General features: G+C 44.5%; 1 protein-coding gene and 2 non-coding genes across 4 annotated transcripts; all 3 read right to left on the minus strand.

The window, feature by feature from the left end:
- Positions 1-19,304: 19,304 nt before the first annotated feature.
- Positions 19,305-19,431, minus strand: LOC113625869 (small nucleolar RNA SNORA31). The gene has a single exon (XR_003434916.1). It is a non-coding gene; the product is annotated as a small nucleolar RNA SNORA31 (small nucleolar RNA).
- Positions 19,432-20,233: 802 nt separating this feature from the next.
- TPT1 (tumor protein, translationally-controlled 1) lies at positions 20,234-24,042 on the minus strand. 2 transcript variants are annotated; one of them, XM_027116231.1, is made up of 6 exons: positions 23,842-24,042; positions 23,503-23,576; positions 22,784-22,974; positions 22,278-22,383; positions 21,357-21,473; positions 20,234-20,478 (listed from the first exon to the last, which is right to left on the minus strand). In XM_027116231.1, exons 1-6 carry the CDS (start codon positions 23,867-23,869, stop codon positions 20,446-20,448), a joined length of 549 nt encoding a protein of 182 aa, XP_026972032.1. In that variant the 5' UTR covers positions 23,870-24,042; the 3' UTR covers positions 20,234-20,445. The 2 variants fall into 2 exon arrangements, with proteins under 2 accessions (XP_026972032.1, XP_026972033.1); XM_027116232.1 differs by having other exon boundaries at positions 20,234-20,448; positions 23,842-24,041.
- On the minus strand, positions 20,516-20,643 carry LOC113625868 (small nucleolar RNA SNORA31). The gene has a single exon (XR_003434915.1). It is a non-coding gene; the product is annotated as a small nucleolar RNA SNORA31 (small nucleolar RNA).
- Positions 24,043-24,684: the final 642 nt, after the last annotated feature.

Below are 24,684 nucleotides of genomic sequence, written 5' to 3' on the forward strand. Positions count from 1 at the left end.
AGACTCCACGAGGGAGCCCTCCAAGAAAATAAAAAGTGGGCCTAGTAGGTTCCTGGAGCACTTCAAGTTTTGAGAGGAAATTCACATTTCTTGCAGAGAGCTTAGGGGATGGATTAGAGATGAGTAGCTAGAAAACAAAGCAGCAGGGAATATGAGAGTTATTAACTCCAACAAAAATTTAAAAAAAGGTGGCTTCATTTGGAAAAATACATAGTCTTGTCATGATTGTTAATTTAACTAAATTGTGAGATAATCGTATGGGAGGATGGAGAAGGAGAAGTGGCAGGGCTCAGAGGAGAGGAGAGATGGGAGTGAGGGACAGCAAGAAAGCTAAATCCTCATCTTCCAAGGAGAAGTAAAAAAATAATACCTAAACTCTGACACTGAAAGATCAAGAAATAATAGTTGAGGGAATTCCCTGGTGGTCCAGTAGTTGGGACTCGGCACTTTGGCTGCCAAGGGTGTGGGTTCAATCCCTGGTCGGGGAACTAAGATCCTTCAAGCCGTGTGGTGCAGCCTAAGAAAGAGAAACAAAGAATAGTTGAAGCAGGTTATTTAGAAATAAGGATTTAAAAAAAGAAGAAGAAACAGTATGAGCAGAAAGTAGCGAGTAGGGAGGAATGAGGTGGAGCAAGGGACTGATTTTTTTTGCTATAATCATGAATTAATCAACAATTTAAGCTATGCTATGAAATACTTAGACTTCTTTAAAAAGAAGCTTGTCCAGGCCACGTTCAGCACAGTATGTGTAGTATATCGTGTCATTCTTTTAACCCGATGACAAACATGCACGGAGCACCTGCCTGCTAAATGCCAGACACTGTTCTGAACACTCAGGATGCAGCAGTGAGCAAACTAAAATAGAGCCCAGCCAAGCTCTCTTGGTGATAAATTAGCAAGTAAGATAGATGGTGATGAGTTCTATGGAGAAAAATAAAGCAAAGAAGGGGGCTGGACATACCAGGGTGTGGGTGTAGGCTTAAGTGTGCTCGTCAGGGAAGGCCTTTCTGATTTTGACAAAATGACCTTTGAGCAGAGACTTAAAGGTGGTCAGAGATGAGCGCTGTGGCTGTCTGGGAAAGCATTTGAGCAGAAGAAACCGTCAGCGCAAAGACTCAAGGGGAAGCATGCCTGGTTAAGGTTGCCAGGTAAAGTACAGGATACCCAGTTAAATTTGAATTTCAGATAAAAGAGGAACAATTTTTTAGTATAAGTATGTCCCAAGTTGCATTAGGGATATTTGGTGTGGGAAGAATGTAGTAATCAAGATAGAGAAGGAGATGAGGTCATCAAGATGGTGAGGGTCCAGCTCCTGAGGGACTTCCCAGGACATTGTAAAGACTTTGGCTTTTCACTCTGAGAGAGATGTGGAGCCACTGGAGGATTCTGAGCATAGAAGCGGCATCATCTGGCTTGTTCTAGAAAGATCACTCTGACGGGTGTTAAGATTAGACTGTAGGTTGGCCAGTTTAGAAGCGGGGAAGTCAGTCAGCATGCTGCTCTAGTAATTCAGTCAAGAGATGGTGAGGGCCCAGATCAAGGTGGTAACCATGGAAGTAGTGAAAAGTAGACAGATTCTGAATGTATTTTGAAGGTAGAGCCCATGGGATTTGCTAATAAACTCTACATAGAGTGTGAAAGAAAGAAAAGCCAAAGCTGAGGCCAAGGTATCAGCCTGAACCACTGGAAAGATGGAGTTGTTATTCATTTGTTGAGATAGGGAAAGCTGTGGCCATAGGAATACATTTGGGGGTATTATGGTTGGGTAGGTAGTTGGATATACGGGTCTGAAATTCAAGGGAGAAGATATGGCTGGTGGTATAAATGTGGGAACCATAGTTCTAATTATAGGAACCATTCCTTTGTCTTCTCTTGAAATGGTTAATTATTACCAAGATAAGGCTGCATAATAAACTAACCCAAAACTTAGTGGCTTAAAGTACCTACGATTTGCTTAGCTTAAGCTTTTGTGGATCAGCAATTTAGGCTGAGCTTAGCTGGTCGGTTCTGGTCTTGTTTCATTCTGGCCAGGTTTTCTCGTGCATCTGCATCAGCGGGCAGGTCAACGGGCTGTTCTAGGATGATCTCAGCTGGAATCACTCACCTCTACTCTGCTTGGTCTCTCATCTCCCAGCAGCTAGCCCAGGACCATTCTGGTGGAGGCAGTGTTCCCAGAGAGCAGAAATGCTCAAGGTCTCTGGAAGCCTAAACTTAGGACTGTCACACTGATGCTTCTGCCACATTCTCATGGTCGAAGCCAGTCACAAGGCTGCAGGTGGAGGGGCGGGCAATAGACTTCATCTCTCTCTTTCTTTTAACAAAGAGGTTGTTTTTAAATATTTATTTATTTTATTTTTTTATTTTTGGCTGCGTCGGGTCTTCGTTGTGGCATGTGGGATCTTTATTGCGGCACGCGGGATCGGATCTTTTTGTTGTTGTGGCGCGTGGGCTGTTCGTGGCAGCATGTGGGCTTCTCTCTAGTTGTGGCGTGGGCTCCAGAGCACGTGGGCTCTGTAGTTGTGGCATGAGGGCTTAGTTGCCCCGAGACAGGTGGGATCTTCGTTCCTCGACCAGTGATCGAACCCGAATCTCCTGCATTGACAGGTGGGTTCTTGACCACTGGACCACCAGGGAAGACCCTAGACTTCATCTCTTGATGGCAGGAGCTACTGAGTCACATTGCCAAGGGCAGGGGTCCTGCTGGGCCATTGGGGCCATCGTTCATTCAATTTACCACATGTCCCAACTCTGAAACATTTTCAACCCAGCCATATTGAAGTCTGGAGTCATCTTTTCTCTCTAAGAAGGACTATAAAAAAGATCTGCCTGTGATAGACAGGAAATAAGTGAGGTTGGTCCAATTTTTGGCTTCAGTTAGAACTTCGGGGGGAGGGAGGCAGCTTCCAAGAATATCAGGACAGAGTGAAGTGAGAACATCTATTTCGAGGACCCAAGCATGAAGAGGAAGGAAACAATACTCTGTAACCCATCATGAGGCCTGGAGAAGCCACCAACCTCAGGCTGAAAGGCCCCACCTGTCACCGCGTGCTTTCACGCAGCCCCTTGCCTCTATGAAGGGACATGTGAAAATCTTTCCAGAATGATATCCAGCTTTGCCACATTAATCATCCCATAAAACCTTGTTAGCAAGTCATGTCAGTGCCTGATAGCCTGGTGGAAGTTAGGAAATTCCTCCTTTTTCCTATCATAAATCCCTCTTTCCATAGCACTCTAAACCTGGGTCTCCTTAGACCTCAGATTCTCAGAAAGGAGAGGACAGCAGTATTTGTTGCCTTAAATGTCTTTAGCATTATCCAACTAGGTGTTCATTCTCCGTGTCGACAAAAATTAATCTGTCGATCTAAGAAAGAACTGGAAAATTTTAGTCGAGCCAAATTAGAGGATTATAATCCGGAAAGAGATTCTCAGAAAGCTCTGAGAACTGTTCCGCCCATCAGAAGTCAAGATGCAGTTTATATAAGCTTTTTGAGAGAGAGGGCTGTGCATCAAATGATGTATTATTGACAGTTTGCACAATCTAGATCTATTCGCCATTTTGGTGGGTCATTACTCCCATCCCATAAGCTCAAGAAGAAATGTTATCTTTAAGAAGTCGTCAATGCTAGGAGAACGTTTTTCTTTGTGGTTGAGCAGGTATTTCTGCCGATGGGAGAGGTTTGGTCAATGCATAATGCAGATACAGAATGCACAGTAAGGGGAAGAGAAGAGGCCAAAGGGCAGAGAAGAATTTTTATGTTTAAATATTTCTCCTCGGGCTTCGCTGGTGGCGCAGTGGTTGAGAGTCCGCCTGCCGATGCAGGGGACATGGGTTCGTGCCCCGGTCCGGGAAGATCCCACATGCCGCGGAGCGGCTGGGCCCGTGAGCCATGGCCGCTGAGCCTGCGCGTCCGGAGCCTGTGCCCCGCAACGGGAGAGGCCAAAAAAGGGAGGGGCCCGCGTATCGAAAAAAAAAAAAAAAAAAAAAAAATTTCTCCTCTTGCCACAGAATATGAATTTGATTCCATCAGTCCTTGGACACATATTTTCCATCCTCCTCCCAGTCTGGGCGTCTGCAGGAAGGGCTGTGATGCGGCGTGTCCATCCCCAGGTGCAACAGCATGTATGAGACTTTCACGCACCTTTCCAGCACTTTTTCTAGAACCAGGCCAAGAGCAAAGGCACTAGCCTTCAAGACTGGGATCAAGTTTGCATTTTTTTTTTTTTTTTTTTTGGCTGCACTGCACAGCATGTGTGGGCTTAGTTCCCTGACCAGGGATCGAACCCGGGCCCGCTGTGTTGAAACCGCAAAGTCTTAACCACTGCACCACCAGGGAAGCCCCAGGCTCACCCGTTTTAAAGTGACATCTAACTACTTGTTAACCCTGAGTGAGGATCTCGGAGTGGCTCAGACAAGTTTTGATAAAGAAGCAAAGGCTCTAAAGGCTCAGGAAGTATAAATGTATAGAAGATGGAAAGGACCTAATCATCTCATTTTGGATGATGGCTCTGTGGCCTTGAGGGTCTGGGCCAGCACCAGAGCCAGGACTCATGGCTCCGCATCCAGGGTTTACTCCACAGACCTGTGTTGCCAGCCATCTCCCAAACCACAATTGTGTGATGGCAAGGAGATTTTGAGTGAAAATGGGGATTGAGGGCGTGACCAGGCAGTATGCATATGAGCTAAAACAATTCTTGAAACATTTTCTCAGGGCTACATAAAAGAGAATGTGAATGGGCATCCTGTATTTTGCACCTGTTTCACAGTAGAGACCAGAGTTTAAGAATTTCTTATGGTAAAAAGACTCCTATGACAGCCTGCATTTGCTGAACCAGCCAACAAGGTATTAGTCTCCCTTTTCTAGATGAAGATACTAAGGCCTAGAGAAGTTAAGATGTTGCAGTTCTCACAGTTAGTAAGTGGTGGGGCTTTAATTAGAACCCAGATTTCAAAACGTCACCACCGCACTCATCCTACACGCTTTCTTCCAGAATTTGAAGTAGTGACTTTTTTCTTTTTTTTTCTTTTTTGACTCTTTTCTTATGTTTGCCAAATGGATGCAAAATGGTATCATTTTTCATTTATTTTAGCAGAGCTAAAATGGAATTTCAAAAAAAGAAAAAAGAATTAGGAAGGAAACCGTGTACAGCACAAATCAGATGCTGAAACATCTGGTGTGCAAAGTGAGAAAATAGTATCACAATGTCAGTTCCTGCATGTACAGCCAAAACCCAGCTGCACCCGTGTCTGTGTGGGGCATACCTGGCTTGCAGCGGCAGTCGTGAAGAAAGACTTAGGAGTTTCAGCTGCTAGAAAGCTCAAAATGAGTCACCTGTGTGATATTGTTAACCGCACCCCGCTCCAAATGTAAGTTTAGGCTTCATTAAAATATTATCGCATTAACATAGCATGTGGAAAATGAGGCCAAGCCCCCTGCAGAAATGCAAAGCTCTCAGGGCACCTCGGTCAAGAGGGCTGTAGGTTGAGGGCCCTGAGCGTTGGGCAGGAGCATTTGTTAACTTTTGAGACTTCTTTCCACTCCGGTGCTTTATATTTTGTTCCAGCGAGAGGGTGGGAACCGTGAGCCAGCTGTGTTGGTTGTTTCCCATTTGGTTATCTAATGAAGTCATTTCCTGCCCATAGTTCCTGCTACAGGAGTGATTCCTTAACCCCTAACTGGTGGCAGAATCTCCAGAGGGACTTTTAAAACGTAGACATTCTGATTCAGTAGGTTTGGTATGGGGCTCGGCATTGTAAAAAACTGAATTCATGGGCTTCCCTGGTGGCGCAGTGGTTGGGAGTCCGCCTGCCGATGCAGGGGACACGGGTTCGTGCCCCAGTCCGGGAAGATCCCACGTGCCGCGGAGCGGCTGGGCCCGTGAGCCATGGCTGCTGAGCCTGTGCGTCCGGAGCCTGTGCTCCGCAATGGGAGAGGCCACAGCAGTGAGAGGCCCGCGTACCTCAAAAAACTGAATTCATTTAATGAGTAGGTAACACATTATTCAAAAATTACAAAATGTACGCAGTGAAGAGCCTCCTTTCTGGAGTGTTTCCAGTTTCCTTCCAGAGATTTTCTATCTTTGTGTATCGTTTAGAGACCTTCTATGCCCATACTAGCAAATAAGCTTTTTTGTTTTCCTGAACACACTCTTCTGCACTTTGCTTTCTCACATAAAAATATTTTATGGTGATTATTTCATAGCAGTACACAAAGAGTTCTTCATTCTTATGGCTGCATAATATTTCAATACAGAATATTTCAATCTACATAACACCTGCTATGGATTGAATGTTTGTGTGTCCCCAAAAATCATATGTTGAAATCATAACCTCCCATGTGATGGTATTAGAAGTGGGCCTTTGGGAAGTGATTAGGTCATAAGGGTGGAGCCTTCATGAATGGGATTAGTGCCCTTATAAGAAGAGACCCTAGAGAGCTCTCTCACCCCTTCCACCGTGTGAGGACACAGTGAGAAGCTGGCTGTCTACAAACCAGGAAATGGGCCCTCACCAGAACCCAAATATGCTCCAGCCTCCAGAACTATAAGAAACAACTGTGTTGTTCAAGCCACCCAGTTTATGGTACTTTGTTATAGCAGCCCAAATAGACTGAGACAATACCATAATTTATTCAAACAGCCCTCCATTGCTATCACAAATTATACTTCAGAGAACAGCTTTCTGTACACATTTGTTCATTTGCAGTGATTATATAAATAGATTAAATTCCTAGAAGTGGAAAGACCTGGTCAGTGGTTACATGCATTAGTGACGTGACGTCTGGGGGTGCTTGTTTCCCTGCAGCCTCCACAACAAAGGGGTAGCAAAATGTTTTATCTTTGCAATTCGATAGATCAGAAATTATAACAGAGTGCAATTTTAACTTGTATTTCTTGTATTCTGAGTGAGCTGGAGACTCTTTTCTGTGAACTCTCTGATTATACCCCTCGCCCATTTTTCTATAGGATTGCTGTTCTTTTTCTTATTTGTTTGCAGTGTTGGAAAACAATTCTCCATGAATTTCTTTATTTTTTAAATGTTTTAATTTTTTAACACCTTTATTAGAGTATAATTGCTTTACAATGGTGTGTTAGTTTCTGCTTTATAACAAAATGAATCAGCCATACATATACATATATTCCCATATCTCTTCCCTCTTGCGTCTCCCTCCCTCCTACCCTCCCTATCCCACCCCCTAGGTGGTCACAAAGCACTGAGCTGATCTCCCTTGCTATGCGGCTGCTTCCCACTAGCTATCTATTTTACGTTTGGTAGTGTATATATGTCCATGCCACTCTCTCACTTTGTCACAGCTTACCCTTCCCCCTCCCCATATCCTCAAGTCCATTCTCTAGTAGGTCTGTGTCTTTATTACCGTCTAGCCCCTAGGTTCTTCATGACCTTTTTGGTTTTTTTCTTAAATTCCATATATATGTGTTAGCATACGGTATTTGTTTTTCTCTTTCTGACTTACTTCACTCTGTATGACACTCTAGGTCCATCCACCTCACTACAAATAACCCAATTTCCTTTCATTTTATGGCTGAGTAATATTCCATTGTATCTATGTGCCACATCTTCTTTATCCATTCATCTCTTGATGGACACTTAGGTTGCTTCCATGTCCTGGCTATTGTATATAGAGCTGCAATGAACATTTTGGTACAACTCTTTTTGAATTATGGTTTTCTCAGGGTATATGCCCAGTAGTGGGATTGCTGGGTCATATGGTAGTCCTATTTTTAGTTTTTTAAGGAACCTCCATACTGTTCTCCATAGTGGCTGTATCAATTTACATTCCCACCAACAGTGCAAGAGGATTCCCTTTTCTCCACAGCCTCTCCAGCATTTCTTGTTTGTACATTTTTTGATGATGGCGATTCTGACTGGTGTGAGATGATACCTCATTGTAGTTTTGATTTGCATTTCTCTAATGATTAGTGATGTTGAGCATTCTTTCCTGTGTTTGTTGGCAATCTGTACATCTTCTTTAGAGAAATGTCTGTTTAGGTCTTCTGCCCATTTTTGGATTGGGTTGTTTGTTTTTTTGATATTGAGCTGCATGAGCTGCTTATAAATTTTGGAGATTAATCCTTTGTCAGTTGCTTCATTTGCAAATATTTTCTCCCATTCTGAGGGTTGTCTTTTGGTCTTGTTTATGGTTTCCTTTGCTGTGCAAAAGCTTTTAAGTTTCATTAGGTCCCATTTGTTTATTTTTGTTTTTATTTCCATTTCTCTAGGAGGTGTCCATGAATTTCTCATATTCCTGTATGGTCTGGGTCTTCTGACAAAAGGGCATATTTGGTGGGGGTTTTTTTTTAATTGAAATATAGTTGATTTACAATGTTGTGTTAGTTTCAGGTGTACAGCAAAGTGATTCATATATATATTTTTTTCTTCTTTTTCATATTCTTTTCCATTATGGTTTATTACAATTACAGAATATAGTTCCCTGTGCTATACAGTAGGACCTTGTTGTTTATCTGTTTTATATATAGTAGTTTGTATCTGCTAATCCCAAACTTCTAATTTATCCCTACTCCTCCCCTTTCCCCTTTGGTAACCATAAGTTTGTTTTCTATGTCTCTGAGGCTGTTTCTGTTTTGTATATAAGTTCACTTATATTAGTTTTTAGAATCCTCCTATAAATGATATCATACAATATTTGTCTTTCTCTGTCTGAATTCATTCAGTATGATAATCTCTAGGTCCATCCATGTTGCTGCAAATGGCATTATTTCATTCTTTTTTATGGCTGAGTAGTATTCCATTGTGTGTGTGTGTGTACACTGCATCTTCTTTATCCATTCATCTGTGGATGGACATTTAGGTTGTTTCCGTGTCTTGGCTATTGTATATAGTGCTGCTATGAACATTGAGTGCGTGTATCTTTTCAAACTAGAATTTTCTCTGGATATATGCCCTGGAGTGGGATTGCTGGACCATATGGTAACTCTATTTTTAGATTTTTTTTTTTTTTTTCGGTATGGGGGCCTCTCACTGTTGTGGCCTCTCCCATTGTGGAGCACAAGCTCCGGACGTGCAGGCCCAGCGGCCATGGCTCATGGGCCCAGCCGTTCCACAGCATGTGGGATCCTCCCAGACCAGGGCTCGAACCCACGTCCCCTGCATCGGCAGGCGGACTTTCAACCACTGCGCCACCAGGGAAGCCCTATTTTTAGATTTTTAAAGAACCTCCATACTGTTCTCCATAGTGGCTGCACCAATTTTTTACATTCCCACCAGCAGTATAGGAGGGTTCTCTTTTCTCAACACCCTCTCCAGCATTTATTATTTGTAGACTTCTTTTAAAAGGTTTAAATTAGTTTTCTTATTTATTTATTTATTAACTATGATTTTTTGGCTGCATTGGGTCTTCATTGCTGCACATGGGCTTTCTCTAGTTGCAGCGAGCAGGGGCAGCTCTTTGTTGTGGTGCATGGGCTTCTCATTGAGGTGGCTTCTCCTGTTGCAGAGCACGGGCTCTAGGTGCGTGGGCTTCAGTAGTTGCACCATGCAGGCTCAGTAGTTGTGGCGCATGGGCTTAGTTGCTCCGCAGCATGTGGGATCTTCCTGGACCAGGGCTCGAACCCGTGTCCCCTGCATTGGCAAGCAGATTCTTAACCACTGCTCCACCAGGGAAGTCCCTGTAGACTTTTTGTTTTGTTTTGTTTTTGTTTTGTTTTGTTTGTTGTTGTTGTTGTTCTTTTTTCTTTGCGGTACGCAGGGCTCTCACTGTTGTGGCCTCTCCCGTTGCGGAGCACAGGCTCTGGACGCACAGCCTCAGTGGCCATGGCTCACGGGCCTAGCCATTCTGTGGCATGTGGGATCTTCCCGGACCGGGGCATGAACCTGTGTCCCCTGCATTGGCAGGTGGACTCTCAACCACTGCGCCACCAGGGAAGCCCCCCTGTAGACTTTTTAATGATGGCCATTCTGACCGGCATCAGGTGATACATCACCATAGTTTTGATCTGCATTTCTCTAATAATCAGTGATGTTGAGCATTTTTTCATGTGCCTATTGGCCACCTCTGTGTCTTCTTTGGAGAAATGTCTTTTTCAGTCTTATGCCCATTTTTTGATTGGGTTGTTTGGTTTTTTTTACTATTGAGTTATATGAGCTGTTTGTATATTTAGGAAATTAATCCCTTATCTGTTGCATAGTTTGCAAATATTTTCTCCCAGTCCATAGGTTGTCTTTGTTTATGGTTTTCTTTGCTGTGCAAAAGCTTTTAAATTTGATTAGGTCCCACTTGTTTACTTTTGCTTTTATTTCTATTGCCTTAGGAGACTGACCTAAGAAAACATTGTTATGATTTTATGCCAGAGAATGTATTGCCTATGTTCTCTTCTAGGAGTTTTATGGTGTCATGTCTTATATTTAAATCTTTAAGCCATTTTTAGTTTATTTTTGTGCATGGTATGTGGGAGTGTTCTAACTTCACTGATTTGCATGTGGCTGTCCAGCTTTCCCAACACTACTTGCTGAAGAGACTCTTTTCTCCATTGTATATTCTTGCCTCCTTTATCAAAGATTAATTGACCGTAAGTGTGTCGGTTTATGTCTGGATATTTTATTCTGTTCCATTGATCCATGTGTTTTTGTGCCAATACCATGCTGTTTTTATTACTGTAGCTTTGTAGTATTGTCCTAAGTCTGGGAGGGTTATACCTCCAGCTTTATTCTTTTCCCACAGGATTGCTTTGGCAATTCTGGGTCTTTTATGATTCCATATAAATTTTAGGACTATATGTTCTAGTTCTGTGAAAATGTCATGGGTAATTTGATAGGGATTGCATTAAATCTGTAGATTGCCTTGGGTAGTATGGCCATTTCAGCAATATTAATTCTTCTAATCCAAGAGCATGAGATATCTTCCCATTTATTTGAATTATCTTCAAATTTTCAAAGGATATATTTAAATAACACACATCCTTGGAAGCTACAGATAAGGTATCCCTTTGAAGAGATTTAGAGATGTACCTCCTCAGAGACACCTCAGAGCAATAAACTAGAGATACCTTCCCTTTTTCCCCAGAGATTTGCCTACATTCCAGGTACATGAATAATGTGCTTATCCAGAAGGAAGGATGGGCAGATGTGTTAGCAGCCTTGTAAGCTCAAAGTTTCCTAATTTCAGGGTTCCTCTGCTATAGTGCTCCCACTGCAAGTGCAGGAAGCATCTGGCTCTCAGTATGTCACCCTGTGGGGGCGGGTGGGGGTGGGACCCAATGCAAGATGCTGCTCTGGCTGCTGTTTTTGCTGTGAGGTTATCTCTGACCTAGAGGTCTTATGTCTTCTCATAAAAGGTATATGGAACTATGGTAAGCTAACTTGTTAGCTTGAAAATAGGATAAAATCTCAGATTCTTTACAGTTTCTAACTTAACATATAAAAACTCCTCTGTCTATAATGTGGTGTGCAAAGAATTCCATCTGTATTTTAAAAATCATACCAGGTAATTCTGAAGCGCGACCAGGGATGAGACAAGGGTGTTACATTTTTCCAAGACTCAGCAAAATGCCATGGAATCGCACATCAGACATAACTTTGGAATCTAGAGTAGGATAAGAAAAAGCCCATCATGCAGTAGCAAATGCAAAGAGCATTACAGTTAACTCTAGACCCTAGAGAAAGCTAAGCATTTACAGACATGAGGTGCTCTGAAAAAGAATCATTTCACCATTAAGGCAGAAGAGAAGCATTTTGCATTCTTTGCGATTAGGTACCTCAGCCTTTGACTCAACTAGCAAACTGCCGGGACCGGTGACTCGTGCGGAAAGCACTTCAGGTAGAAGATACTGCTCTCTTTCAGACCAAACATTCTTGTCTGGTTACTCACTTTTCCAGAATTAGAGACTGCATTTGAAAACAGGAGCGGCACAGGGAAGTGTGGTTCAAAGTACTTCAGGGACTCGTGAAAGCTCACGATTTACTCCATCAGCAAATCCATACGGAATGCCATCGGCAAAGAAGGAAGACTGACAAAACCCCGCTCCTTGCTTTCAGGAATAACAGTGACGCAAAGAAAAGGAATTCAGTGACTTCAGTAAAGCGGGAGAGGGTGGATGCAGAAATGAGTAAACCCTTCCAAGATGAAACGCAGCGCAGTCCTGTAGAAAAGAACGAGACTTTCGTGCAAAGAGTCAGAGTCACACCACCTGCGTTCCCCCTGGCAGCTGAGGGCGGATGGGAAGGAGAGGCAGGTAAGCTTGAACAGGTAAGCAAGTGGCCCAGCTATGAAAGGTTTTGTACAGAATTTCCTTAAAACTTTATGTTGAAGGAAATGGTGTGTTCCTTATAAAACAGCTTTCCATTTGCACCTTCCCAAGTTCTACACCCAGATACAAAGTAGAAAGAGTAAATGCACAGTGGCCGGCTGGCAATTTGGATACACCCTCTTGGTGAATAACCCTATTGAAATTCCCTATTGGTCATTCCATCAGATGGGTCATTCCTGGGTTGTGTGCTCACGGGCCTGAGCCATGATTTAGCAAAAACCAAAAATCTGTGTCTGGGATGTGAAGGCCGGTAGAGTGTGCTCAACCTCTAAAACCCTCCTGTTCCTTGTAAGACTCTGCAGCTATTCTCACGTTTCTCCCTTGGAGAAGAGGCACATGTCGAAATCCACCTAGTCAGAGCTCACATTTGCACTTTTAGTCCACAGGAGCAAATCTGATTATATGTTGGTCAGCTGCCTATTATGTGCACAAGAGGACAAAATTCACTGGGGCCAACAAGCCGCCTCCATTTCTCCCGACCAGCTTACCCTGCTCCGCTTGCCACCGATTACCAGCTTCTAACAGTATACTCACCTCTCCCTTCCGCCCAGGCATGATTACAGGCAGATCGGGTAGGAGGAGTGGGAAAGACCTTCAGGCAACCTGAGGGGGTAGAAGAGAATATTCGGCAAGATTACCAGAGGATATTGACAGAGGAAGGCTAGCAGTAGCTGCAAGGGGTTTTGCACAACTCTCATCCCCATGAACCATAGGGTTTAGTAACTCCCTCCGAAAAACAAGCCTCCACGTGGCTCTTGGGATGCTAAAATCTCTGCTGCTCCCACATGCACACCCAGTCCTCCCCCCTCTTGTCTGTGGAGCAGAGAACAGGTGGCACATTACTTAACCAATTTTCAAAAGCTTAGTCACTTCTGCTTTTAATAGATGCCAGCAGTTGGTATTTACCGTCCCGCTGATATTACGGCAGCCGTCAAGGGTACTGCCACCCAGCCCGTGTTCCACTTGACAGAATCCATCCATGTGGAGTTAACACAATGGAGGAGGCTTAGGCAGGATGGGGTGCTTGCCCGGTGATGGAGAAAGACATTATAATGCATCACACCAAGAGTTGAGTTGACCTGGCTTCCAGTTTTATACTTGCCATCTGCTGATAAACATTATCTCACCTCCCTGAGGTAGTCAAAAGAGGCGTATGTTTTCTTTCTTTTTTAAAAAAAAATTTATTTATTTATTTATTTATCTTTGTCTGCATTGGGTCTTCATTGCTGCGCGCGGGCTTTCTCTAGTTGCGGCGAGCAGGGGCTACTCTTCGTTGCGGTGCGCGGGCTTCTCATTGCAGTGGCTTCTCTTGTTGCAGAGCACGGGCTCTAGGTGCGTGGGCTTCAGTAGTTATGGCACATGGGCTCAGTAGTTGTGGCTCACGGGCTCTAGAGCGCAGGCTCAGTAGCTGTGGCGCATGGGCTTAGTTGCTCCGCGGCATGTGGGATCTTCCCGGACCAGGGCTCAAACCCGTGTGCCCTGCATTGGCAGGTGGATTCTTAACCCCTACACCACCAGGGAAGTCCCATATGTTTTCTTTTTAACTTCATGGGCAATAATTGTCCCACTTTCACTTGCCAGTTTTTCCCCCCGGGTTGAATATCAGTTTGGGTATTTGACTCAAACTATAAATTGGCAGTTCTTGAGGGAGACTTCCGAATTAATGTACTCAAGGAGAAGGAAATTACATGTACAGCTCTGTTTTGAATAGATGTCCACCAAATACCAGCTCTCTGTGATTTGTCAAATTTCTACCAGCTGCTCAGGGAATGGAAGGTTATGAACTTGGTGGAATAATTTTATAACCCTGCACTGTAGATGAGGCCATAGCAAGCTGCGTTTGATAACGAACTAGGGTTTCCTGCTGTCTCTACACGTGAAGAAAATGGCCAAGTACACGACTGGATTTCTAGTGTCATACTAAATGTTAGAAACTCAGGACTGAATGACGTCTAGTAGCTCTATGAGGCTATTTAAAATACTATAATCTTTATCATTTTTTAAAATTAATTTCTACTGGAGTATAGTTGATTTACAATGTTGTGTTAGTTTCTACTGTACAGAAAAGTGAATCAGTTATCCATATACATATATCCACTCTTTTTTAGATTCTATTCCCATATAGGTCATTACAGAGTATTAAGTAGAGTTCCCTGTGCTATACAGTAGGTCCTTACTAGTTATCTATTTTGTATGGTGTATATATGTCAATCCCAATCTCCCAATTTATCCCTCCCCCTGACTTTCCCCCTTGGTAAGCATAAATTTGTTTTCTATATCTGTGACTCTATTTCTGTTTCGCAAATAAGTTCATTTGTACCATTTTTTTTTAGATTCCATATATAAGCGATATATATTTGTCTTTCTCTGACTTATTTTACTCAGTATGACAATCTCTAGGTCCATCCACGTTGCTGCAAATGGCATTATTTTGTTCTTTTTATGGCTGAGTAATATTCCATTGTATATATATAAAATTTTCTATTTTATTTATTTATGTTTGGCTGCATTGGGTCTTCATTGCTGCACACAGGTTTTCTCTATTTACAGCGAGCGTGGGCTACTCTTCGTTGTGGTGTGCGGGCTTCTCATTGTGGTGGCTTCTCTTGTTGCGGAGCACGGGCTCTAGGCACGCAGGCTTCAGTAGTTGTGGCATGCGGGCTCAGTAATTGTGGCTCGTGGGCTCTAGAGCACAGGCTCAGTAGTTGTGGCGCACGGGCTTAGTTGCTCCGTGGCATGTGGGATCTTCCCAGACCAGGGATTGAACCCGTGTCCCCTGCGTTGGCAGGCGGATTCTTAACTACTGCGCCACCAGGGAAGTCCTCCATTGTATATATGTACCACATCTTCTTTATCCATTCATCTGTTGATGGACATTTAGGTTGCTTCCATGTCTTGGCTATCGTATTGTGCTGCAATGAATATTGGGGTGCATGTGTCTTTTTGAATTATCGTTTTCTCTGGATATATGCCCAAGAGTGGGATTGCTGGATCATATGGTAGCCCTATTTTTAGTTTTTCAAGGAAAATAGTGTTATCTTTTGACTGGCAATTGTGGTCTGTGTCCTCTCCCAGAGAACCCCTCAAGTGAGTCACCTAGTGTTTGAATTCTCATTTCTCCTAAATGGTGACTCACACATGCAGAAGCACTGCATATGCTGTCCCCCTGTCCCCCAGTCTCCTGGTCCCCACTCTACCTCAAATCTCAGAAAAGAGCACCGTGCATTTATAAATGAAAGCAGATGTCAGGTGTATCCTGGAGTGGGAGGGGGGAGGTCAGTCATTGAGGGAATCATCGAGCAAGCAATTACTTTGGAAAGAATCCCCACCCAGGCTCATAGTTGGCAATTTTCTCACTGAATTGTGTGGACTCCTGCGAAAACCACAACCACTTGAGGCCTCAGCGTAAGGAGAAATCTTAAATGTACGAAACCACGTATAGTAGCACAAATCCGCAATGTACAAGCTCTCAAACAAACTGGAACGTGCTGGTAGTTGAAAACATGCCCGCACAGTAGTGGAAATTTGCTTTGGACAGCCAACAAGCATGCAGTCCAACGTACCACCGCTGAAGAAAGGGATGGACTTGGAGGACTTCAGTGGGATAAATATAAACTACCAGCATTATTATCATTTTTAACTTTATCTGCAAACTCTAAGTTTAAAGAACCTATCCCATTTGAGATGGCTGTCATAACAGCCGACTTCAGAGGGACTTCCCTGGTGGTCCAGACTCCGTGCTTCCAATGCAGGGGGCGCGGGCTCGATCCCTGGTGGGGGAACTAAGATCCCACTTGCTGAGTGGTGCAAGGTATCTCTCCAGGTATATAGTGTCAGAACTGAGTTGAATGGTAGGACACCCAGGTGGTGTTGCAGAGCTGCTTGGTGAGGGGAAAAACATACACACATTTGGTGACCAGAAGTGGAGTACTGAGTGTAAAGGAGACACACAGGAGTGCTTTTCCTTTACTTTTTTTTTTTTTTTTTTTGGCCGTGCTGCGCGTCCTGTGGGATCTGAGTTCCTAGACCAGGGATCGAACCTGCGCCCACTGCAGTGGGAGCGTGGACTCTCAACCACTGGACTGCCAGGGTAAGTCCCTCCTTTAAGATTTTTAAATTCACAGCCAAAACAAACAAAAAAAAAACTTAATTCAATGAAAGGTGTAGAGCATCCTTTACTTGTGTATGTTAAAGTATTTCAGTCAAGGAATTCTCCTTTGGAATAATGCAACACTAAATGTTAACAAAAGAACCAAATATCCAAAGAAGTAGCTCACGTTTTTATGCAGTATCAAAAGAAAACTTTTACAATGAAGTGATTTTTAAGTATGGTCCACAGCCCCAGAGGACCATAATCTACCCAAAACCCAGCAAGTTGGGCCCTCAGTTTTTATGGACAAAGTCTCTGGAAACACTCACCAATTGCTGCAAAATGAGCTTTTGCAGGAACGTTTGTGGCCCATGAGGGGGTCGTTAGCCAGACTTTTACCATAGAATTAAGAGTTGTATAGTATGACCTACTAAGGGCAAGTCACCAGTCACTAAGATGTGGTCTCTATTAGTTCAAGTCCCCCTGGCTTCAATTCCATTTTACGGCGAGTATCCTGGCTGCTAGCCCAGGTCACAGCCCCAAGCACGTGCACACACAGATGCTCAGAACTTTACAAGGAGGCTTTGTTGTCGGGCTTTTTTCAAGTTGGTTGAGGTTTTTGCTACTCTTCTTGCAACTTTACCAGTATAGTTTGTAGAGTTATTGGATAAACCCTGCAGTTCAGATGGAATTTACTGTCCATGCACTATTTACTAGTGATCTGATTAGATTTTAAGAAAAAATGTCTGATGGTTCAAATGAGTCATTTACACTATTGCTTAAGCAGATGCACATGTATCTTGCATCTTGACATTTCATGGGCAATATGCTGCCTGTGAGTTTGCTGTTCTCTTGAGCCAATCTTAATCAGGCTTTCTTCCCTACAACTCAAACCAAACACCTGTCGAGTCCACCATTCTCAGTGCTCATCTTTCTTGACCCGTTTACAGCAGGTAACCCTGTGGACTTGCTTGCTCCTTCCGAAAATGCTGTCCACTTGACCTCCAGGCCTCTCCTTTGGTTTTCCTACCTCAGGGGCAGTTCCCTCTTAATCACTCTGGGTTCATCGCGCTGACCAATCTATGTTGGAGGGCTGAGTCCATCCTGCCTAGGTGACCTCACTGTTCTAGCTTCAGATGTCATGCATTATATCTTCCCAGCAGATATTCTTCACTTTACACCACTTCGCTTTTACAAAAGACCTAGCTACACTAGTACTTGATCCCGCTAATCAAAAGAAATCCGAAGAGAATTTTCCCTTTTACGAAAAAAGGGCGAAAATTGAAAACGGCATTCAGCATTTCTTTCGCAGTGAGGCCTCAGAGGCAGCGTGCACCCCAAGCAACTTCCCCAGAACTACAATCAGCATCTGTATCAAGCTACCATAGCTCTGAGCTGTGTCTGTGAGCATCTGTGCTTATCTCAGTTTATTTTGTGTACCCATTAGCAAGATGTGTCCTAAGGTAATTGCTTCTTTGCTTTACACCATTTCAGCTTAAGAAAGGTATCATAGGAAGGTTCTTTCAGATGCTGGGGAAACCTGTATCTCTTAAATTCTCTAATTCTCCTCCTGACTGCTTACCTAGTTCACTTCAGTCAAGAGTCAGCATCTCAATTTAGCTTATCCAAAACTGAACTCTTGATTTCCTATCCTCAGTCTTCCCCGTCTCAGTGTTAACTCCTTTCTTCCAGATGCTCAGGACAAAACACTTGGCATCACCCTTAAACCCATTCTTTCACCTCATTCAACAAATCAGCAAGTCCTGTTCTCTAATTTCCAGCCACCTCAAGTATCACCCTAGACTAAGCCACTATCATCTCTCACCTAAAAATATTATACATCATTGTTCTCTTTGCTTTTACAGTTACCCAACAGCCAAAATGACCTTTTAGGTCAGATCATGTCACCCTTCTGTTCAAAAGCCCTCTGGTGGCTTCCCTGCCTGATCTGGTTTCCTCTTTTCCTGTGTACTTACCTCAGCTTTTCCTCTTGCCATCTTGGGTCCAGCATACTGGCCACTTTTTCACCTGAACATGTCAACCACACAACTTCAGACACTACATTTGCTCTTTGGCCTGTAATGCTCTGCCCCCAGATACCCACATAAGCTCCTTCCTTGCTTTCAGCTTCCTATTCCAGTTATCACATTACAAAAGCCTTCCTAGACATACTGTAAGAGTCCTGTCTCCACCCGTTTTACATACATGTAGCCCAGAGCTTCAAGTCCACTAGGAACGTACCTGTTTCAAACTAGGCAGCAGTGATACAAACACATGCCTTCTGATATGCACAGCAAGTACTCACCACCTGTTATTCTTGCACAAGATATCTTAACCTGGTTCTAACTGGGAGTTAACTAGACAAAGATCCAAAATAAGCATTCTTAGGCAACTACCTGAACCTGCTCCCTATATGAAGCCTCTGCATTGCTATTCCTGTTCTTCCAGTCCTTTCCATGTGAGCTCACTAAGTCAGGCTGCAGCTTACATTACCTCAAGACTTCTCCCACTACCAGATTATCCTCACCTTCACAGCACTGACCCCTGCCTGAAAATTCTTTTCTGATAGTATGTTTCAGAGGCAGGCAAGTGACCTCCTAGATCACTGGTGCTCAAAACCACCCTCAGCATGAGTGCAGCTTCCAGTAGTTGGGTATGCTTTCGCCAGTCACCAGGGGGCACTACCAACCTGATGAGCATTTGTCTTAGGCTCTGAACCACACCTCCGTCTCTTGAAGTCACTGGCTGCACCCTGGGTTCACATAAAAGCATCACTGGCTTGCCTTTAGACTTAACCCTTATGCTTTTAAAAGTGAAATCAGAAGGCAAGGGTGTAGGGGAATAATTTTCCAGTATTTTTCTTGTAAACGCTTATGAATTCTTCTTTGGAATCTTGGAGGCTTTTACTGTTATTTGTGAATTGCGATTTTCTCCCTGTATTCTCCCATTCAATCTGGACTGCCACAACCAGACAGAAAGTGCAAGTGCACTTTCTTCTTGCATCTGTATTGGAAACCTTAGCAGACAGTAACTGCTCCAGGCATGTCAAATAGATGCATTTTCATATCCTTGTTCTGATACCCACAGCCTTTTCAGATACAATTTGACTAGTACCTGCTTTTCCTCTGCCCACCAACTATCCCACACTCCATCTGTAATTTCATCTTTAAAACAGGGGCCAGCAAACCTTTCCTGTAAAGGGCCACATGGTTATTTTAGGGCTTGCAGGCCCTTAGATCTGTCACTAATCTCTGCTCTTGCAGTGTCAGAGCCAGCCAATACATAAACAAATGGGCATGGCAGTGTTCCAATAAAACTAGACACAAACTTCGATTTTGTATTTTTTCACATCCCGTAAGCTATTTTGAACCACTTAAAAATGTAAGCACCACCTTAGTCACACAAAAACAGGTGGTAGGACAAGCCAGTTTGCCAACCCTGTTCCAAGAAGTTTGACACAAGTATTCCAGGAGACGTCTAGATTTCTCTAGAACTTGGCTCTACTTGCTTTGTAAATAAGCTGAGACAATACTTCGCTTCCAACTGTGTTAAGTCTCTTTTTATTCTTTTGGTAATTTCTTCCAGAGTTAACTACTTCCATTTGTAGGTGATGAAACGTGTAAGACATCCACTTCAAGTGTTGGCACTGCTACGAGCATGGTCTTTCCCCTTTATTTCAACTCAATTACTGTTGGTTCTTGTTTATATTCCAAGTCCCGGAAGTGGTTTTCATTGCAGAAGTTATCTGAAGATGGTCTTATGCTTTCTAGTAGTGGTCTACAACCAGCTTCTAGCTTCTCCAGGAAGGCTACACAGGATGGATTTAGATATTACATATTAAACTAAGAGGCATTCTCTCAATTGAGTTTAAATGTATTTTATTTTTAGACAACCTACATGACATGGTTTTTTTTTCCTCAAAAACAATGCCTCCGCTCCAAACAAATCAACATCAAAACGAAGAGCTCAAGATGACATCAGTCCCATTTGTCTAAGTCCCGGTGTTGTGTGGATGAAAAGCAGCAGCCAGCCGGTTATGACGAGCAGGTGGTAGATCCAAACAGCCAAATCCGTTACTGTAAAAACGAGGAAGACCCCATTAACACCTTCCCAATGTGAAAATATTTAACATTGCTAGGCTGCAAATGTATTCCCCTATTCAATCTGGGCTGCCACGAAGACAGACAGAAAGCGCAGGGATCTTTCTTTTGCATCCCAGTGCAAACCAAAAGAACAACAGCGGATTGTTCAAGGTCTATCAGTGGATGCGGAAATGTCTCATTCTGAGAAAGTTCCACTCACTTTGTTCTAACAAAAGCCTCACACATTCTTTGAGTCCCTTTAGACATTTTTGTTCATAGCTGCCCCAATCCTGTTTAGTGTAGCCTTAAATTTATCTTACTCCTGATTTACAGAAGCCCCTGAAGGCTAGGATAATGAATGCCTTCATTTCTATATTGCCTCTAGCAATTCCTTGCATAGCAGACGTTCAATTTTAGTAAAGCAATTGGCATACTGGATCAGCAGCCAACTCTAAACTGTATTTACTAAAAGCCAGTAACGTCAAGGCTTTCACGACCAGCTGCCAATTATCAGTAGATAAAGGTGAACGGTTTCTTTACAAAAAGCTTTAATGCTCATGTATATGTGCAGCAAAACAGGAGAAAGGCAGTCTGATTTCAACAAGCCATTTCTATAGGGAAGATAAACATAGAGTGTTATCTCTGACCTCTAGAGCTCAGGACTTAAGCTGTGCTTTGTAATGTCACCTATAAGTTTTCTGCAGATAAAAACTCTAAGCCTTTCTGTACCATAAAAATCTTTTACACGTGAAACACCCTCTTTATGCCCCTAAGAGAATTAAGACCTAGAGCCTCAGTTTAAAAGGATCCATTTTAACTATCCTAGTGGCAAAACAAGGAGGATTATGCCCTGGATAGCTCCATTTTTACATTAATGATTCAACCCACTTCTTTATACTTACACATTTTTCCATTTCTAGACCATCCTTAAAGAAAATCATATATGGCGTCACACCATCCTCACGGTAGTCCAGCAGAGCAACCATGCCATCTGGATTCATGTTTTCACCAATAAAGAACTTAGGAAGCAAACAAATACTCAGAATTAGATTACGCACGGATGTGTTGTATATCAAAACAATAAATCAAAGGATGACTCAGAACACCGCTATTTAAGTCAAGGGATTCCAGCAACTAAAGGCTCTGATGCCTAGGAGAAAAAATGCTCACTAATCCAACTTCAGTTCACTCAAAGTACTAATAATAACCAAATAAAAGTACAGAGCAATCCAGGGACACGAGGCTTTCAGGAAACTTACTCAGCCCCACACATCCATTTCCAAACCCTACAAACAAGGCTTTTTACATAGTCAAGCACAGGGAACATAAAGCTAGCAACGAGAGCATATCACATGAGAAGTTATCTTATGGCCAGAGGATGTATGAAAACCGGAAAATTAAAGAGCCAGGTTGTGTTCATTTTTTTTCTCAGGGGTAAAGGAAAGTCACTGAAGTTTCTCAATAGGACAAGCTCAGATCAGAAAGGGCTTCAGCGGCAACAAGACACACTGGAAGTGGAAAAAGAAAAGGAAGACCACTTGGGAGTTAACAAGCAATTCAAGAGAAAGAATTGGGAAATGTATGTTATCTGAGTACAGATAAGATTCTGGAACCAGAAGACAAGATCTGGAAACATGCTTGGGAGCAGAGAAAGCTAATTCCTACAGCCTAGACTACTGGAGTTGAATCTATGAAGTATTTAAACTGTTCAAAAGACCGAGACAATAACCACAGCTTAATTACATCAGAGATTCATCAAGCAACTCATCTTTTGCTCAGTTAAAATCGTACAATCCTCCGGTCCAAACATTTAAGTTCCTTACCTGATAGTTTTTGAAATTAGCAAGGATGTGCTTGATTTGTTCTGCGGCCCCCGTCATAAAAGGTTTTACTCTTTCTGGTCTCTGTTCTTCAAGCTTCCCTTTGATTCTAAAACAACATTTTATCGATAGGTTATTCAGTTCTGAGCAAAATATATTTTCATTAAGTAAAAATTACAAACTGAAACCAGCTGTCACTGAGCAAAATAACGTGGCGCACGCGATCAAGAAATTACTAGTTCACAGGAGGGATGCTTTAATCCACAAGACTGTTTCTAACTTGGAATTTCACGTCAGCTTATCTCCACAGTACTATTCTAAAAAGGTAAAACCAACCACATGCTCCAGTATGCTCACATTATTTTACTTATAGAAAAACAACCACCCTTCTGAGCTCATTAATAAAAAGACCTCTGACAAGCACGCCTGCCGCTAAAAATCTCAGTTAGCCAACCCCTAAATCCTATAGGATTTTCAGACCTCGACTGGGGTGTGCCGGTATCACTTACGACTTCATGTAATCTTTGATGTACTTCTTGTAGGCTTCTTTTGTGAAGCTGGTTTCCTGCAAGTGATGGTTCATGACAATATCCACGCCAGTGATTACCGTGCTTTCGGTACCTTCGCCCTCGGGGCCTTCAGCGGAGGCATTTCCACCAATGAGCGAGTCATCAATGTTACCCTCTGTCCTACTGACCATCTGCATTAAGAAAAAGTTTAGTTGCTAACACATCCTCGACTTTACCATAAACGCATCCAAAAAATCTACTGGCACCTCATGTACCCGTCATCCTTCCACCAAACATTTAGTTCTTGTCGAATACCATGAACACGTTATGGGGGAAAAGATTCTAAAATCGATTTCCTGAAACACCTTAGCTCAACAATTCTTTGTTGACCGGAACGGAAAGGGGGTCATTTACAACCCAGTGGAAGTTTTGCGTGGGCTGTCAGGTTGAAGAGCCAAGTAGGAATAAGGCAAACGCCGAAGGACTTGGGGCTCCCAAACCGAAGACAACCTGTCCGGGACCGCCTGGGAGGAGGATGGGCGCCGAAGCGGCGGACCTATTTCCAGGCTCAGCTCCGCCTCCACTTTTCTAGAAAAACCCGAGCCCGGAAAGAGCGTCTCCTCCGCCAGGAGGCAACGGCGAGGATTGCACAACCCCGGGCGGGGGAGCGGCGGAAACCCGAGCCTACCCGGCCCTGCGCCGCGACCCAACCGACTCACCTTCCCCTCCACCTCCAGACACAGCCCGTCCGCGACCTCCCGGATCTTGTAGATGTCGGAGAACATCTCATCATCTGTTCGGGGACATATACCCGCCGGTCACGGTACGCCCGAGGCCCGAGCGGGCGCCATTTCCCGCGCCGGCCGGCCGCACGCGGCCCCCGCCCCTCCCCGGGCGCTCGAAACCCCGACGCGCGCCCCACGCACCGACCCTCCTCGCTCCCAGGAAGGCGCCGGCGTCCCCCAGGCCCACGACACGGCGACGGTGGCCGCCTCCCCGCCCCACCCACACCACCGTCCCCCGTGCGCGGCGTTAGGGGCAGTGCAGTCCCGACTCACGGCTGATGAGGTCCCGGTAGATGATCATGATGGCGACTGGAGGGAGACAACGGTGGCACTAGCTTAGGAGCACGGAGCTCAGAGCGAGCGCAGTGCAGCCGGAGCGGCGCTCGGGGGGAGGGGGGAGCGGGCGGAAAAGGCCGACTCTGCCGCTCCCCAACCTCATATAGAGGGCACGTCCCCCTACGTCATCTCCCGCTGCGCCTCCGGAAGCGCCGCAAGCGGTGACGTGACACGCAGAGCCACGCGGTGGGCAGGGCCACTGCGCGGGCCGAGGGGAGGACAGGCGAGCATCCGGGGCCTTGGCCCCGGGATACAATGCTGTGCGTTCCGCTGGGATCGCGGGGCGGCCGAGGGAGAGGAGGCGGGGAGAGGAGGCGGGGAGGGGAGGGGAGAGAAGGAGGCAGAGGGAAAATGCCTGAGGGCTTGGCGAGGGGTGGGGGGATGGAAAGGGAGGAGCGCGCGGCGGAGGGAGGAGGAAGGGGGTCCCGGGCCCTTAGTGTTGAAGCGGCGCCTGGGGCCCTGCCCGTCCCGACACTTCAGGGTGGCTCTAGAAGGTGCTGGGCTTAGGTGAGGCTTAGATGAAGTCTCTTCAGGTTTCCGCACCGGGCTTCGCCCAGCGCAAGCTCCCACCCTTTCTGGGAGCAAAGTGTCCGCTGTTGTAAAGAACTTTGCATTTACGGAAGGTCCCCTCGACGTCTGGAGACCGCGAGGCTGTCCACGAGGATGCGGTCAGGGGACTGGGCTTACGATCAGCCTCTGTGATCTTCGAGGGCCTCGGAGAACTTTTCAGCGTTTGCCCCCAGGGCTGCCCCACCTCGAGTTTTCTGACGCCTTTGTGGG

Source organism: Aethalodelphis obliquidens, unplaced genomic scaffold (genome assembly GCF_003676395.1).
Source record: "Aethalodelphis obliquidens isolate GAN/ISIS:26980383/991018 unplaced genomic scaffold, ASM367639v1 scaffold16, whole genome shotgun sequence".
NCBI lineage: Eukaryota > Metazoa > Chordata > Mammalia > Artiodactyla > Delphinidae > Aethalodelphis > Aethalodelphis obliquidens.